Source organism: Eucyclogobius newberryi, unplaced genomic scaffold (genome assembly GCF_026437365.1).
Source record: "Eucyclogobius newberryi isolate DKJ021-1_F unplaced genomic scaffold, fEucNew1.0.hap1 SCAF_1, whole genome shotgun sequence".
NCBI lineage: Eukaryota > Metazoa > Chordata > Actinopteri > Gobiiformes > Gobiidae > Eucyclogobius > Eucyclogobius newberryi.
The window spans coordinates 48455770-48471951 of record NW_027315723.1 but is presented as its reverse complement, the minus strand read 5'-3'; the positions used below and the strand labels follow the sequence as shown (position 1 = coordinate 48471951).

General features: G+C 42.5%; 1 protein-coding gene across 1 annotated transcript in view; it reads left to right on the top strand.

Annotated features, from left to right (window-relative positions):
* The window catches only part of lama1 (laminin, alpha 1), a 58743-nt gene extending 44048 nt beyond the window's left edge, over positions 1–14695 (top strand). Inside the window, exons 49-64 of the mRNA XM_072450339.1 lie at positions 241–365; positions 459–609; positions 5628–5772; positions 5860–6001; positions 7044–7158; positions 7235–7378; positions 7642–7781; positions 8595–8789; positions 8858–9041; positions 9125–9231; positions 9485–9674; positions 11002–11148; positions 11237–11390; positions 11464–11597; positions 12353–12566; positions 14399–14695. Of these exons, the coding sequence (XP_072306440.1) occupies positions 241–365; positions 459–609; positions 5628–5772; positions 5860–6001; positions 7044–7158; positions 7235–7378; positions 7642–7781; positions 8595–8789; positions 8858–9041; positions 9125–9231; positions 9485–9674; positions 11002–11148; positions 11237–11390; positions 11464–11597; positions 12353–12566; positions 14399–14568 (2457 nt within the window). The 3' untranslated portion in view covers positions 14569–14695. The remainder of the gene's footprint in view (positions 1–240; positions 366–458; positions 610–5627; positions 5773–5859; positions 6002–7043; positions 7159–7234; positions 7379–7641; positions 7782–8594; positions 8790–8857; positions 9042–9124; positions 9232–9484; positions 9675–11001; positions 11149–11236; positions 11391–11463; positions 11598–12352; positions 12567–14398) is intronic.
* Positions 14696–16182: the final 1487 nt, after the last annotated feature.

Below are 16182 nucleotides of genomic sequence, written 5' to 3'. Positions count from 1 at the left end.
AAAATAAAATCTAGAATTATAGCTAAGATTTTGCATATCTGACACAGTTGATACACAACCATTAGGATGTCACAAAATATACATACATGATAACATAAGAAACATTTAAAATTAAACATATAATTTGTTATGACAATTCACTGTAAATCAATCTAGTTTCCTATCTGGTTTTAAAGGCATAACAGTAATAAAGTGCTTTGTGTCTGTATTGATCTAATGCTTGTCTGTGTCTTGTCCCAGTGGAATCCCCTGTTCAAGTCCCACTTGTTCCAGGGCTGTCTGGGGGAGGCCTCTCTGAACGAGAAGAACCTGGGGCTGTGGAACTATGAGACTAGACAGGGCCAGTGTGGAGGCTGCTTCAGCAGGTAAACACGTCTGCTCTGCACTACACAGGGAGGAACCGGTCTACCATCCTCTCCTTGTGTTCTAAGTTACTGACTGGTTTATTTGGCTCACAGTCCACAGATGGAGGAGACGGCCTTCCACTTCGACGGCTCGGGATACACTGTAGTCCAGAAGTCACTGAGAGCCACCTCCACCTCCATCGTGCTGCTGTTCAAGACCCTGTCACCGGGCGGATTACTGCTGTACCTGGCCTCGAACAACACGGTACTGAAACAGCTCACCACTGCAACACCATCACAATTACACCGCCAAAGCAACGTTAAAACAAGACCGCAACTACACCAAAGAAATGCTACAACCAGACCACAACTACACCAAAGCAATGTTAAAATAAGACCACAACTACACCAAAGCAACGTTAAAATAAGACCACAACTACACCAAAGCAACGTTACAACAAGACCACAACTACACCAAAGAAACGTTACAACAAGACCGCAACTACACCAAAGCAACGTTACAACAAGACCGCAACTACACCAAAGAAATGCTACAACCAGACCACAACTACACCAAAGAAATGTTACAACAAGACCACAACTACACCAAAGCAACGTTACAACAAGACCGCAACTACACCAAAGCAACGTTACAACAAGACCGCAACTACACCAAAGCAACGTTACAACAAGACCACAACTACACCAAAGAAACGTTACAACAAGACCGCAACTACACCAAAGAAACGTTACAACAAGACCACAACTACACCAAAGCAACGTTACAAGACCACAACTACACCAAAGCAACGTTACAACAAGACCGCAACTACACCAAAGCAACGTTACAACAAGACCGCAACTACACCAAAGAAACGTTACAACAAGACCACAACTACACCAAAGCAACGTTACAACAAGACCGCAACTACACCAAAGCAACGTTACAACAAGACCGCAACTACACCAAAGAAACGTTACAACAAGACCACAACTACACCAAAGCAACGTTACAACAAGACCACAACTACACCAAAGAAACGTTAAAACAAGACCACAACTACACCAAAGCAACGTTACAACAAGACCACAACTACACCAAAGAAACGTTAAAACAAGACCGCAACTACACCAAAGAAACGTTACAACAAGACCGCAACTACACCAAAGCAACGTTACAACAAGACCGCAACTACACCAAAGCAACGTTACAACAAGACCACAACTACACCAAAGAAACGTTACAACAAGACCGCAACTACACCAAAGAAACGTTACAACAAGACCGCAACTACACCAAAGAAACGTTACAACAAGACCGCAACTACACCAAAGAAACGTTACAACAAGACCGCAACTACACCAAAGCAACGTTACAACAAGACCACAACTACACCAAAGCAACGTTACAACAAGACCACAACTACACCAAAGAAACGTTACAACAAGACCGCAACTACACCAAAGAAACGTTAAAACAAGACCGCAACTACACCAAAGCAACGTTACAACAAGACCGCAACTACACCAAAGAAACGTTACAACAAGACCACAACTACACCAAAGAAACGTTAAAACAAGACCGCAACTACACCAAAGAAACGTTACAACAAGACCGCAACTACACCAAAGCAACGTTACAACAAGACCGCAACTACACCAAAGCAACGTTACAACAAGACCACAACTACACCAAAGAAACGTTACAACAAGACCGCAACTACACCAAAGCAACGTTACAACAAGACCACAACTACACCAAAGAAACGTTACAACAAGACCGCAACTACACCAAAGAAACGTTACAACAAGACCACAACTACACCAAAGCAACGTTACAAGACCACAACTACACCAAAGCAACGTTACAACAAGACCGCAACTACACCAAAGCAACGTTACAACAAGACCGCAACTACACCAAAGAAACGTTACAACAAGACCACAACTACACCAAAGCAACGTTACAACAAGACCGCAACTACACCAAAGAAACGTTAAAACAAGACCGCAACTACACCAAAGAAACGTTACAACAAGACCACAACTACACCAAAGAAACGTTACAACAAGACCGCAACTACACCAAAGCAACGTTGCAACAAGACCGCAACTACACCAAAGCAACGTTACAACAAGACCGCAACTACACCAAAGCAACGTTACAACAAGACCACAACTACACCAAAGAAACGTTACAACAAGACCACAACTACACCAAAGCAATGTTAAAATAAGACCACAACTACACCAAAGCAACGTTAAAATAAGACCACAACTACACCAAAGCAACGTTACAACAAGACCACAACTACACCAAAGAAACGTTACAACAAGACCGCAACTACACCAAAGCAACGTTACAACAAGACCGCAACTACACCAAAGAAATGCTACAACCAGACCACAACTACACCAAAGAAATGTTACAACAAGACCACAACTACACCAAAGCAACGTTACAACAAGACCGCAACTACACCAAAGCAACGTTACAACAAGACCGCAACTACACCAAAGCAACGTTACAACAAGACCACAACTACACCAAAGAAACGTTACAACAAGACCGCAACTACACCAAAGCAACGTTACAACAAGACCACAACTACACCAAAGAAACGTTACAACAAGACCGCAACTACACCAAAGAAACGTTACAACAAGACCACAACTACACCAAAGCAACGTTACAAGACCACAACTACACCAAAGCAACGTTACAACAAGACCGCAACTACACCAAAGCAACGTTACAACAAGACCGCAACTACACCAAAGAAACGTTACAACAAGACCACAACTACACCAAAGCAACGTTACAACAAGACCACAACTACACCAAAGAAACGTTAAAACAAGACCACAACTACACCAAAGCAACGTTACAACAAGACCACAACTACACCAAAGAAACGTTAAAACAAGACCGCAACTACACCAAAGAAACGTTACAACAAGACCGCAACTACACCAAAGCAACGTTACAACAAGACCGCAACTACACCAAAGCAACGTTACAACAAGACCACAACTACACCAAAGAAACGTTACAACAAGACCGCAACTACACCAAAGCAACGTTACAACAAGACCACAACTACACCAAAGAAACGTTACAACAAGACCGCAACTACACCAAAGAAACGTTAAAACAAGACCGCAACTACACCAAAGCAACGTTACAACAAGACCGCAACTACACCAAAGAAACGTTACAACAAGACCACAACTACACCAAAGAAACGTTAAAACAAGACCGCAACTACACCAAAGAAACGTTACAACAAGACCGCAACTACACCAAAGCAACGTTACAACAAGACCGCAACTACACCAAAGCAACGTTACAACAAGACCACAACTACACCAAAGAAACGTTACAACAAGACCGCAACTACACCAAAGCAACGTTACAACAAGACCACAACTACACCAAAGAAACGTTACAACAAGACCGCAACTACACCAAAGAAACGTTACAACAAGACCACAACTACACCAAAGCAACGTTACAAGACCACAACTACACCAAAGCAACGTTACAACAAGACCGCAACTACACCAAAGAAACGTTACAACAAGACCACAACTACACCAAAGCAACGTTACAACAAGACCACAACTACACCAAAGAAACGTTAAAACAAGACCACAACTACACCAAAGCAACGTTACAACAAGACCACAACTACACCAAAGAAACGTTAAAACAAGACCGCAACTACACCAAAGAAACGTTACAACAAGACCACAACTACACCAAAGAAACGTTACAACAAGACCGCAACTACACCAAAGCAACGTTGCAACAAGACCGCAACTACACCAAAGCAACGTTACAACAAGACCGCAACTACACCAAAGCAACGTTACAACAAGACCACAACTACACCAAAGAAACGTTACAACAAGACCACAACTACACCAAAGCAACGTTACAACAAGACCACAACTACACCAAAGAAACGTTACAACAAGACCGCAACTACACCAAAGAAACGTTACAACAAGACCACAACTACACCAAAGCAACGTTACAAGACCACAACTACACCAAAGCAACGTTACAACAAGACCACAACTACACCAAAGAAACGTTAAAACAAGACCACAACTACACCAAAGCAACGTTACAACAAGACCAAACTACACCAAAGAAACGTTAAAACAAGACCGCAACTACACCAAAGCAACGTTACAACAAGACCACAACTACACCAAAGCAACGTTACAACAAGACCACAACTACACCAAAGAAACGTTACAACAAGACCACAACTACACCAAAGAAACGTTAAAACAAGACCGCAACTACACCAAAGAAACGTTACAACAAGACCACAACTACACCAAAGCAACGTTACAACAAGACCGCAACTACACCAAAGCAACGTTACAACAAGACCACAACTACACCAAAGAAACGTTACAACAAGACCACAACTACACCAAAGCAATGTTACAACAAGACCGCAACTACACCAAAGAAACGTTACAACAAGACCGCAACTACACCAAAGCAACGTTGCAACAAGACCGCAACTACACCAAAGCAACGTTACAACAAGACCGCAACTACACCAAAGCAACGTTGCAACAAGACCGCAACTACACCAAAGCAACGTTACAACAAGACCACAACTACACCAAAGCAACGTTACAACAAGACCGCAACTACACCAAAGCAACGTTACAACAAGACCACAACTACACCAAAGAAACGTTAAAACAAGACCACAACTACACCAAAGCAACGTTACAACAAGACCACAACTACACCAAAGCAACGTTACAACAAGACCACAACTACACCAAAGAAACGTTACAACAAGACCACAACTACACCAAAGAAACGTTACAACAAGACCACAACTACACCAAAGCAATGTTACAACAAGACCGCAACTACACCAAAGAAACGTTACAACAAGACCGCAACTACACCAAAGCAACGTTGCAACAAGACCGCAACTACACCAAAGCAACGTTACAACAAGACCGCAACTACACCAAAGCAACGTTGCAACAAGACCGCAACTACACCAAAGCAACGTTACAACAAGACCACAACTACACCAAAGAAACGTTAAAACAAGACCGCAACTACACCAAAGAAACGTTACAACAAGACCACAACTACACCAAAGCAATGTTAAAATAAGACCAAAACTAAAACAAACACAACACCAAAACAGTAAAACGACACCAATACCATGTACAAACTACACCACAACTACACCAAACCTGTGTGTGTCAGGCTGACCGTGTTTCTGTCTGCAGAGGGACTTTCTGTCCATGGAGCTGGTGGAGGGACATGTGCGGCTGACCTTTGACCTAGGCTCCGGGGTCCTGGTGCTGATGTCACAGAAGAAGTACAACACGGGGATGTGGTACAAGATCACCCTGCAGAGGAACAAACGCAAAGGTAGTACGCTAAAGAGAGTCGGGGTTTAACATTACACACAAACATTTAGGCCTAAAACAGCATTAAAAATATGTTTTTATTTTCAAGGCTACCTGTCCATTATGGCTGCTGACCAATCATCTGAAAAGGAGGTCCTGGAGGCGGAGTCTCCTGGAACCGCCTCTGATCTGAACCGCAACGACCTCGACCCAATATATATAGGAGGACTTCCTGCATCTCGTCCAATCAGGTGAGAGAACAGAGAGAGTTACAAATTCTACTACAGATGCTAATATTGTTAACACTAGTGCTCTTTTTGTAAATTAACTAACCCAGTTGCTCATTATCTAAATGTTTTGTCCTTTATTTTGATGGAAATATACTGAATGATATATACTATTAAGGCAATAAGGACACAGTAGGTTAAAGCAGAACTAAGTAACTCTGGGGATAGAAATCCGCTTGAGCTGTTTTCCCCCTTTTAATGTTTTCTTTCTTTATCATAATAAGACATTATAATCACATACAAATATTTCACATGGCCAAATATTTAAAAAAAAGAAGGGGGCAACGCCGGACACGTCAAACACCCCGAAAATACATATTTAATCATCACAGGGATTTAGAAAGACAAAGTGAAAGAAGGTGAAAATGTTGCTTAGTTCTGCTTAAAGCTTTCACCCACCGACGAGATGGTAGTCGGTTTGAACCATCCCCGAGCACATATTTCAGTATGTGGTTGGTTGGATGGGCATCTGGCATAAATATCTACCAAATATATCAGGTTCACTGCAGCCCTATCCCTAAGGACTCATGCCAAATGTACTTTTCTGAGCTTATAACCATGTTATTGTTGTCTCCTCATCAAAAACATACTTGAAGTTGTGTTTTGCTTCATGAATCCTCGTCCATAAACCATCCCCAGACTCGTTCCGGGGTCAGATTGTGTTTACCGAAAACACATGGCTCTATTAGCATAGCATTCACATTGCTTCATTTCTTTCTTTCTTTTATGTTTAATTGTTCATTCCCACTGTGACAGCAGACGGTGCTCCAACGCCTAAATACTCCATTGAAAACAAGTGTAGTTTCTTTAGGGTGTTTTCAAAATGTAGTAGTGAACTGTGAAATGATTATCACGAGGTCTCCAAAAGCACCATTAAATGTGGAACAATCTGTCCAATTTAAGAATAAATACTATAATAAACCTCTAAATATTTGATCTGATGCCTAATAAACCTGTCCCTGTCCTGTCCCTGTCCTGTCCCTGTCCTGTCCCGTCCCTGTCCCAGGCGTCAGGTGGTGTCCCGCTCCTACATGGGCTGCATCAAGAACGTGGAGATCGCCCGCACCAACTTTGACCTGCTCCGGGACGCGTTTGGAGTGAGGAAAGGCTGCACCCTGGAGGTAAAAGCCCCTCATTCTCACACCAGCACATCTGCCGTGCTGTTCCTGGGACAATCATCTGTTTTGTTCCTTCAAGGCGGTGCGCAGCATGTCCCTGTTTGGTCCCGGCTTTGTGGAGCTGGCCCCACGCTCCTTCACCCAAGAGACCGACATTTTGATGACCTTCTCCTCCAGAAACCAGTCCGGGCTGCTGCTGTCTGCTCTGAGCCATGATAAACAGGTAAAGGAAAGATTGTAATTGATCTGATGACGAATCAAGTAGCCTGATAATATCGTTTTGGATCAGTTATATGGTATTTATATCAATTTAGTAGTGCCAGTTATCCATGGGTTTTAGAATGATAAAAATGGGCTGCCATAGCTGTTAACAACAAATGTTAAAAGTCCTCAAAATGGCGTCCATAACAGGAACAGGTTTTGTGTGTAAAAACCCTGCAGTTTTATGTCTTTGGCTAATTTCCAATCTTTGCGTTTCCATGGCAGCACTTCATGTCTATGCAGCTTATGTCCGGTACTCTGGAGGCGGAGCTTGGGAAAGCGGGCGGGGCCTCCCAGAGAGCCATCATCGTGGGGGAGTTTTCCGACGGACAGCATCATTCGGTCATCATCAACCTAAGCAAGAAGTACGTCCTATATGCTAATATTTCCACACTTAAAATTCATTGAAGGAGATTATATTTATTTACAATGATAGATTTTGAATGCAGATAATTAAAAAAATGACTTCTGCTTCTTCTCTGAGCCTTACAAAAACACATCAAAAGCAGAAATCTGGAGAAGTGTAGAGCTGGGCCATCATAGTTTTTATGTATTGTGATATATATGGAGATGATAAGAAATGTGGTATATCATGATCTGCGTGTTTGTGGGAGGAGTCAGACACTGTTACTGCTGCTGCTAAAGTGACAGTGGAGGTTCTACAGAGGATAAAAACCCTAATAATGAGAAAACACATGAGTGAGAAAGCACTTACAGCTATAATTTATAACTATCATGTAAATAGCCCAAAACAAGTAAGTGCAACATGATAAAAGCCACCATCTGGTATATCATCAGTTGCATTAGAATCACACATTTTCTGTTTTATAATGTGACAATATTTTAGGCCATATCGCCCTGGCCTACACCTTTGTTAAGAGCATAAACCATTGCCAGACTCTGGGCATGTCTGCTGTAAAACTGAGTTCATTACAACGGTCCTCTTGTATTAACATGTCGGGGCAAGCTAGGTTTTTTATTGTTTCCCTCATGGTAGTTCCCTCTGCTGCCAGTAGATAGAACGCCTGACTTATAGAGAGTATGTGTGCTTTTTAGTAGATATATTATTTTGAGGGCTAAAACATGAGATGCCAGTGTAAAGGTACAAGAGCATGTTTAAAGGACGGTAACAATGCTAATAATACATAATGTCCTTTAATAATGATTGTGTTGTCCAGGGTTCTTTCCATCCATGTGGACGAGCTGCCTGTCAAGTCAATCCACCTGTCGCCCGGGGCAGTTTCGAGTCTGTCCCCGTCCTCGGTCTTCATAGGAGGACTGCCATCGGGGGCGGAGTCTCGTCTACCAACCAGAATCCAGAGCTTGTCGCGGTCGTTCCGAGGCTGCATCCAGAACTTGGCACTGAACGGAATGTACGTTTAACAATACAAAACAGACAGAAAATAAAGACTATTCGTTAATCATGATCTGTTGTGTTCAGGCTTGTCGACCTATCAGGAGCAGCGCACTACGAGGGGGCGGAGCTGGACAGCTGCCTACTGGAGAAGCGAGCCGGAGGAGCGGTGTTGAACGGGGATCAGGACCTAGAGCCCACAGCTGACCCCGCCCACTTACCTGTAGTCGCGCCCACCTACCTGAGCGCCCTCACGCCCGGAGCGCTCACGGTGACAAACTGGAGATTTTCTTTGATTTGAAGGTGTTATAAACAACGTGTGATTAATACATTCTGGTTTTGGTTTCTTCTCAGTGCGCGGCGGAGGTGGAGCCGAGCTTCTTGTCCTCCGGAGCTCAGTTTGGTTCGTCAAAACACAGTCACATGACCTTCAACATCAACCCCAGCGCCGTTAAAAAGAGGTAAGAGAAGAAGGAATAAATAAACAGTACAATTATGGTTCAGATTAATGGTTGTTTATAGATGAGAAGAAACCTAAATCCAAACAAAGTCTTGGTGTCTTGGTTTTGTCGATCTTTATTCAGTCCTGGTTTAGATCTGGATTGAATCACATTGTCGTCTTTGAAAGCGAAATCTTTTCCTTGGTTTGTAGTTGGAGAAAGTGCAGTGTTATTATAACATTCCCTGATGCGTTTCTTTCCATGGCGTGTTTAGTTTGTCCATGAGGATTTCCTTCAGGACGTGGGCTTTGGACGGACTCCTGCTGCTCATGTCCAGCAAGAACCAGATGGACTTTGCTGTGCTGCGATTGGTTGGCGGTCACCTGGAGCTGTCAGCTGACCTGGGAAAGGGACCCGCCTCCGTGACGTCATCGCGCCTGGTCAACGACGGCAACTGGCACACGGTACAAAAATGTGAAACTAGAATGATAAATCGGCTTCAATGAGCTTTTGACCTCGTTACAACTGTGTTTCCTCAAAGTGGTGTTTTGATTGATTTGTGCATGTTTGAGTTAATTATATATCGTCCTGCAGCTCAGGCTCACGTACCCCCTATCCCCGCCCACATTCCTGTACTTAGTTGTGATTTTAAAAATGAAGACTCTGAGTGATACATCTAGAGTTCCAAAATGTCACAAAAACAATCAATCTGCTGCTTGTTACAGTGAAGAGGCGGGGCTTATCAGTTCAAGTCAATGGATCTATTTTGATTATTTTGTCAATTTAGATCAATATTTTGGTTTGCAATGACCAAAATATAATGTAATGATCTAGTTATTAAAAATGTTTAGGGGTGAGGACAGTTCTATTCGCAAAACTTTTTTTTTTAGCTCCAAGAAACAAGTATTTTCTTGGAGTTTCTTGGAGACTATTTTTTTCAAATCATTTCCCGCTCTAGTGGGTTTTGTTCAATCCCATAATGATCCCACGGTGAACCATGATTTGCCACTTTGTGTTTGGCACATTGCTCTGATGGCTGTTTAGTGTTCCAAAATCCTTTGTTTTAGTTGTTGTTGTCTTTTAGTTTGTCCGACGCCGGCTAAGCCACAGGAGCGTGTGTATATTTGTGGATTTACAATTCATAAATTGGCCAATTTGAAAACTCTCCCTGTCTGGCGATGATATCATTATGTTAGTTTAATTTTGTTACATTTAGCCACTTTTATTATTAATTGTTGTATTTTCCATCTTAATACCAAAGCAAGGTCCAGTTTGTGAAACCAAATCACATTTGCATCTCTGGGGTTCACCCTGGGACTGCCTAAATGTGGCGCCATCTCCTGGCTGCAGAGGGAATTGCACAGAGATTGAGATGATTTCAGTGCATTCCAATCCAGCCTCTCACTTCCGGGTCTCAGCACACAGTTGTACTGGTCATGATTAAACAGGAGAAATGTTCAGTCTGGTGATTTATGGACTTAAAAAACAGCAGAATATTCTCAGAGCCGGGTCATAGATCGATAAAAAGTCAGTTACCGAGGAGACGAGGAGTGTTTTTGACGCTCAGAGGGAGAGGACTTTCTGAAGCTAAATGCTACTTGAGGTATGTTTTTTGAAGAGGGAACGAATGTAGAACATGGTTAAAAGCGCAAAAAAGTCAATTTAGCATAAATTAAACAGTAATTGAAGAGAACTAAAACTATTCCTAAATGTCCAATATTAAAATGTGAATCTGTCGTCAAAACAAACACTGGTTACATATGGTTTAAAGTGAATCTTTGTGTGTTTTAGGTGACAGCAGAGGTCAGCCGGAGGTCAGTGTCCATCTCAGTGGGCGGGACCTCTGACTCCACCCACATCAAAGGCAACCAATTGGACGTGGAGAGCCGGGTGTATGTGGGCGGGCTTCCACACACTCACACGGCCAAGAGAATCAATGCAAGTCACACAAAAGGACATTTGCTATGACGTTATAACAATATCATAAAATAATGATTTATGAATGAAATGCTTTTGAATCTTTCAGGTGAGCAACAGTTTCCCAGGATGCATCCGCTCGGTGGCCCTAAACAACGCGGCCCTGGACTTGAACAGGCCCGAAACGCAGCACAACGTCGCCGCCTGTTTCAGCAGTGACCAGAAGGGGGCGCACTTCAACGGCTCCGGCCACGCTGTGTTCAGTGAGTGTCACAGTCTTAAACCTTCACTACATTTGCGTGGCTCGCTTTGACCTCTTCTCTCTTCATGATTCAGTGCACAACGGCTACAAGGTGGGCTCCGATTTGACGCTTTCGCTGGAGTTCATGACGAGCCAATCAGACGCGGTGTTACTGGGGATCAGCAGCGCCAAAGTGGACGCTATCGGACTGGAGCTGGTCAGCGGACAGGTACGGCCATGTGACTGGACAATGAGCATAATATATGTGCATTGCACCTGCTAATTCTTTTATTTTTCAATACAAAAGAAGATAAAAAACATATTTAACAGGCTATAGATATTTTGATGGAAATTCACCATCAAAATTAAAGGTGCAACTAATGATTATTTTAGTATTTGACTGTGGTTTCTATTGTCGACAATTTCTATTGTCGATTAATTGATTGATTGATTGATCGATTGATTGTTGATTTGAAGTTTTAGTCAGAACATGAAATACCATGTTAATTTATTTAGCTTAATCCATTATGCATTTCATCTACAAAAAAAACTAAATAATCATGAATTTAGTTAATTAGTTGAAATAATGATACTAATAATGCACTGGATTATAAACTTTCTTTCACTCGTTTCTTGGTTGTTGACTTTATGTCTGATAAAAAAGTATTATTTAAATGACTATAAACAATCTAAAATGCTATAAAAAGCCTCTCATTGTAAACTTCGAGGGGAAGTGTTGTCAAAGGGCTTCAAATGATCGTCCGAGGCGTTGAGATTATACATTTAAAAGTCTGTTATTAGCAGGAGCTCTCCTTCAGGGCTCTTTTCACACGTGGGTGCACAAGGAGAGGCTTTGTGTGGCGTGTAAGAGGAACTGCCACTTCTAGTCTTTATTATGAAATATCTGTCCACAGTATTTGTATAAATCCACTAAACCTTGCACATGAAGCGCTCCGTCACTGATGTTGTATCTGTATTTTCCAGGTGGTGTTTCACGTGAACAATGGTGCGGGCCGAGTCTCCGTGCGCTCCTCGGGGCCCTTCCTCTGCGACGGACGCTGGCATTCTGTGACCGCCAAGAAAACCAAACACGCCATGAGCCTCAGCGTCGACCGCAAGCACTACAGGACCCCCAACCCCTACCCACAATCCACCTCTGCAGAGACCAACAACCCCGTCTACGTGGGAGGATTCCCAGGTAACAAACAGATCATATGTTTGAAATACACAGAGTACTCGAGTAACATTTGTCATGCCTGGATATGATATTGGATTATTAAAAGGATGAGCTAAAAAAATAAAGCAAAGATAACAAATATATTAATGACACAAACTGCTTATTCATCATTTAAAGAAGTGTGTTAAAAAAAAAAGACTAAAGTATCTAATTAAATACATTTTACAATGACACTTCAAATATAAAAATAAAATTAGTTTACAATTCCATTCATAATTTAAAGCATCTACTTATATTATTATGCATTATTATCAATATGTTATAAACTCAAACTTCACGACGTCTCCGCTCAAATGTCTTTGTGACATTCAGAACAAAATATCTAAGTTCATTTAGCTCAGATTTACAGAGTTGAGTGTGTCGCTCGTTGTTTTCCCTCACGAGCCTCCATGTTTGTTTCTCTGATGGGTTATTCCACCTGTCAGTCACGCCCTTTGGAAAACGGAGCGGCTGGATATTCAGAGCATGTGTTCTGGTCAGACAACAGCTGAGAAACATCACGAGAAATGAAAATGCGTTGAAATTATGCATTAATACTCGATTATATGGGATTTTCTAACCTTTTTCAGCTCCTGGTACATTTTTAGTTCCAGTCCCACGCAGAGTAGGAACTAGGTACTCGGACCACACTTTGGAGACTTTTTTTTTTTAGTGCGGGGCAGATACTTTTCAGTCAGTGCAGGAAAAGTACATTTCCTGTATTGTCTTTATTAGGAATGATTCCTTACATTTCTGAACAGTTTTTTTTTTTTTTAATTTGAAGCTAATTTTTCCATTCACATATGGAACCGTAATGCCGTGAGGTCACAATATAACGGTTTGTAAAGAGTATTTATTCTAATTCTAATTGGAAGCAGATATGCATAAACTCTTGCTGTATTCCGCATCATGTGTGTTCTCGATTCCAAATGTCATTATTGTGAGACTCTATGGGAATGTAGCGTTAAATGTTGTCCAAACGGGGCCAAGTTGAAACAAAAGACCCCAAATTCCCCCCTGGTATACACTATAAAAATAAGAACGGATTAACGCAAGAAAAAGGCAGCAAAACAATGACATGGCAGGGAGCCGACTGTCAATGAACCATTTTGTAATATCAAGACTTTTCAGATCAATATTGACATTTATAATGAGCAAAATGTAAATGATGATCTACTTATGCTATAATTTAACACTAAAAAAACATTTCACCCTGGAGAGACGCAGAGACGACAAAGAAAGGACTGTTTAGCCAGCTTTATTACATGGGTTATTTGGCGCTCAGACCCCGGCGGAAGACATTGCGATCATGGGCACTCCATAATCTATTTGTATTAGATGTCTCCCCCCAGGTCTGGGGACTGGTGGTGGTAGGTAAGGGAGAAAAGAGAGGATGAGAGATGCAGAGGAGGAGAGGGGGAGGTGGTGGGTCGCAGTACGATCAGAGCGGCCGAGCCATCTGCACGGGGGTTAATATGGGACCAGCTGTGCGCTGATTGGGAGCGAGGAGGCGCGTTGATTGGCGATGGGGAGCAGGCGAGGGGCGATGTCCTGTCCTTAGACCCTCCTGCTCGGCCAGGAAAAACTACAAAAAAACCTTCATGGGAAAAAGTAGAAACCTGGAGGAGTTCCGTGATGAAGAAAGGGATCTGAACTCTCACAGACGGACAGGCCGGACTGGGTGCGTTGGTTGAGCTGAGGAGCAGGTGCCTTGATGTAGATGGTGGGGTTAGGTCTTCCAGGCTGAATTCACGCAGGCTTCATATGTCTTGTTCAAATGTGTTTGTTTGACCAGTGTTTCCCTTTGATTCCAGCGGACGTGAAGCAGAACTGCCTCTCGGTCTCCGCCCCCTTCAGAGGCTGCCTGAAGAACCTCCAGCTCGCCAAGTCCCACCACCACCACCTCCTGGACTTCAGCTCCGCCCACGTGCTGAGGGGCGTGCTCTCGAGCTCATGCCCCGCCTCCAACCGACAGTCGCAATGAGAACTGCAATATTATGTTGAGAATGAGATCGGGGATACGTCGCCAAAACTCCTGCTGTGAACTGGGAACTCGAGCCATAAAACGCAAGGACAAAGAACCAACTGGTGCTTTTAATCAGCACATTTAGTAAAGACATTTTCTCAATCCAGTTATAAAGCTTGAGAATTGAAGTATTACAGCACTAAACCTTAATAAAACACGAAAGCAATGTCGACAAATGTCTATAAGTCATAACTCATGCTTTCCCTGCATCTGTGGTGCACCAGGAGACGTTTGTGCCACTGAACCAGGAGACGTGACGTTTGTGCCACTGAACCAGGAGACGTTTGTGCCACTGAACAATCCTCGCTGAAAACAATGACTGTCCAAACACGAGTCACACTCCAGATCGTACTGTATCCGAGGGCATTACTGTGAACTAAGTGTAGATATGTTGTAAAGTATTTTTTCCCCTTTGGAAATATTTTGACATTCCAATAATAAATGTGGATATTTTTAATTGTTGTGGGCTGTGTTCAGTTATAAAGAGACCTCAGAGACTGTTATGACTGTACAGTGATGTACTTAAGGCCATTACTCCTGACCAAGAACTGAAAAATATCATGAGAAAACGAACAGCGATTGTATTTTACAGTTACTATATTTCAGTTGCACCACAAGAGGGCGCCATAGCTCAGTTTGCTCGGGCTGTGCCATGGAGCATAAGGTTCATTTCGTGATAAAGACAGTAACAGGTCGTTTATGATGGAACTGTGCTCTTAGATTTACATCTGCAGCAATCCAGGAAAAACACAAGTAAAACACTCAGGCCATGCATTCCTAACCCGAAAACAATAATAATGATGATGATAGTAATAATAGCTTACACTGCCGTAGAGGAGTGAACATTGGCTTTTATTGAATGAATGAAGACTCCTGTGAAGCTCCTGTAAAGGAAGTTCCAGGATTTAAGTACTTATGTAACAGATGAACCTGCCAGATGAACCTGCCAGAGCGGCTGAAGGCAGTGGCGCCTCCAGGATATTAGGACAGGAGCGTCCGAGCGGTGTCCGAGGGGTGTCCAAGGGGAGGCCTAAGGGGCTCCTCCCCCAGAATTCAAGTAATTTGGTGAAATTTAAGAATACCTTTGGTTGGCAATTATAGTCAAGCTTCATTAAACAAACTAACAGTAAATATAATACAGATTTGACCAGGGGAACCAGCTCTGAAGAGTCCATGGTTTTCACTGTAACATCCACATGAGATGATGGTCAATGTGTGAATAATTACCAGGTCTTTCAAATCCTTGTTCTGCAAAAACTGCTCCATTCACATCTTTTTGTTGTTTGTCAGCAGAGGCACATTAAAACAGGAGAGTTCTCATTTATAATGAAGGTTTAAAATGTAATGATACATTTATTGTTTAGTCTAGTGTGAGAGAGCACTGAAGAAAAAAAAAGCCCCAAAAAGTCCATTTTAAGTAACCAGACAATCAGACGTGCCTTGAAGGCCCCTGGAACCAGGTCCATGAAGCAAAACGGTCCCAGGACGTCTGCAACGATCCTCCCCAGATTACAGCAACTTCAAACTACACACTTCAGATTATAGATATTTTTGAAATGAAAAAAGACAAAA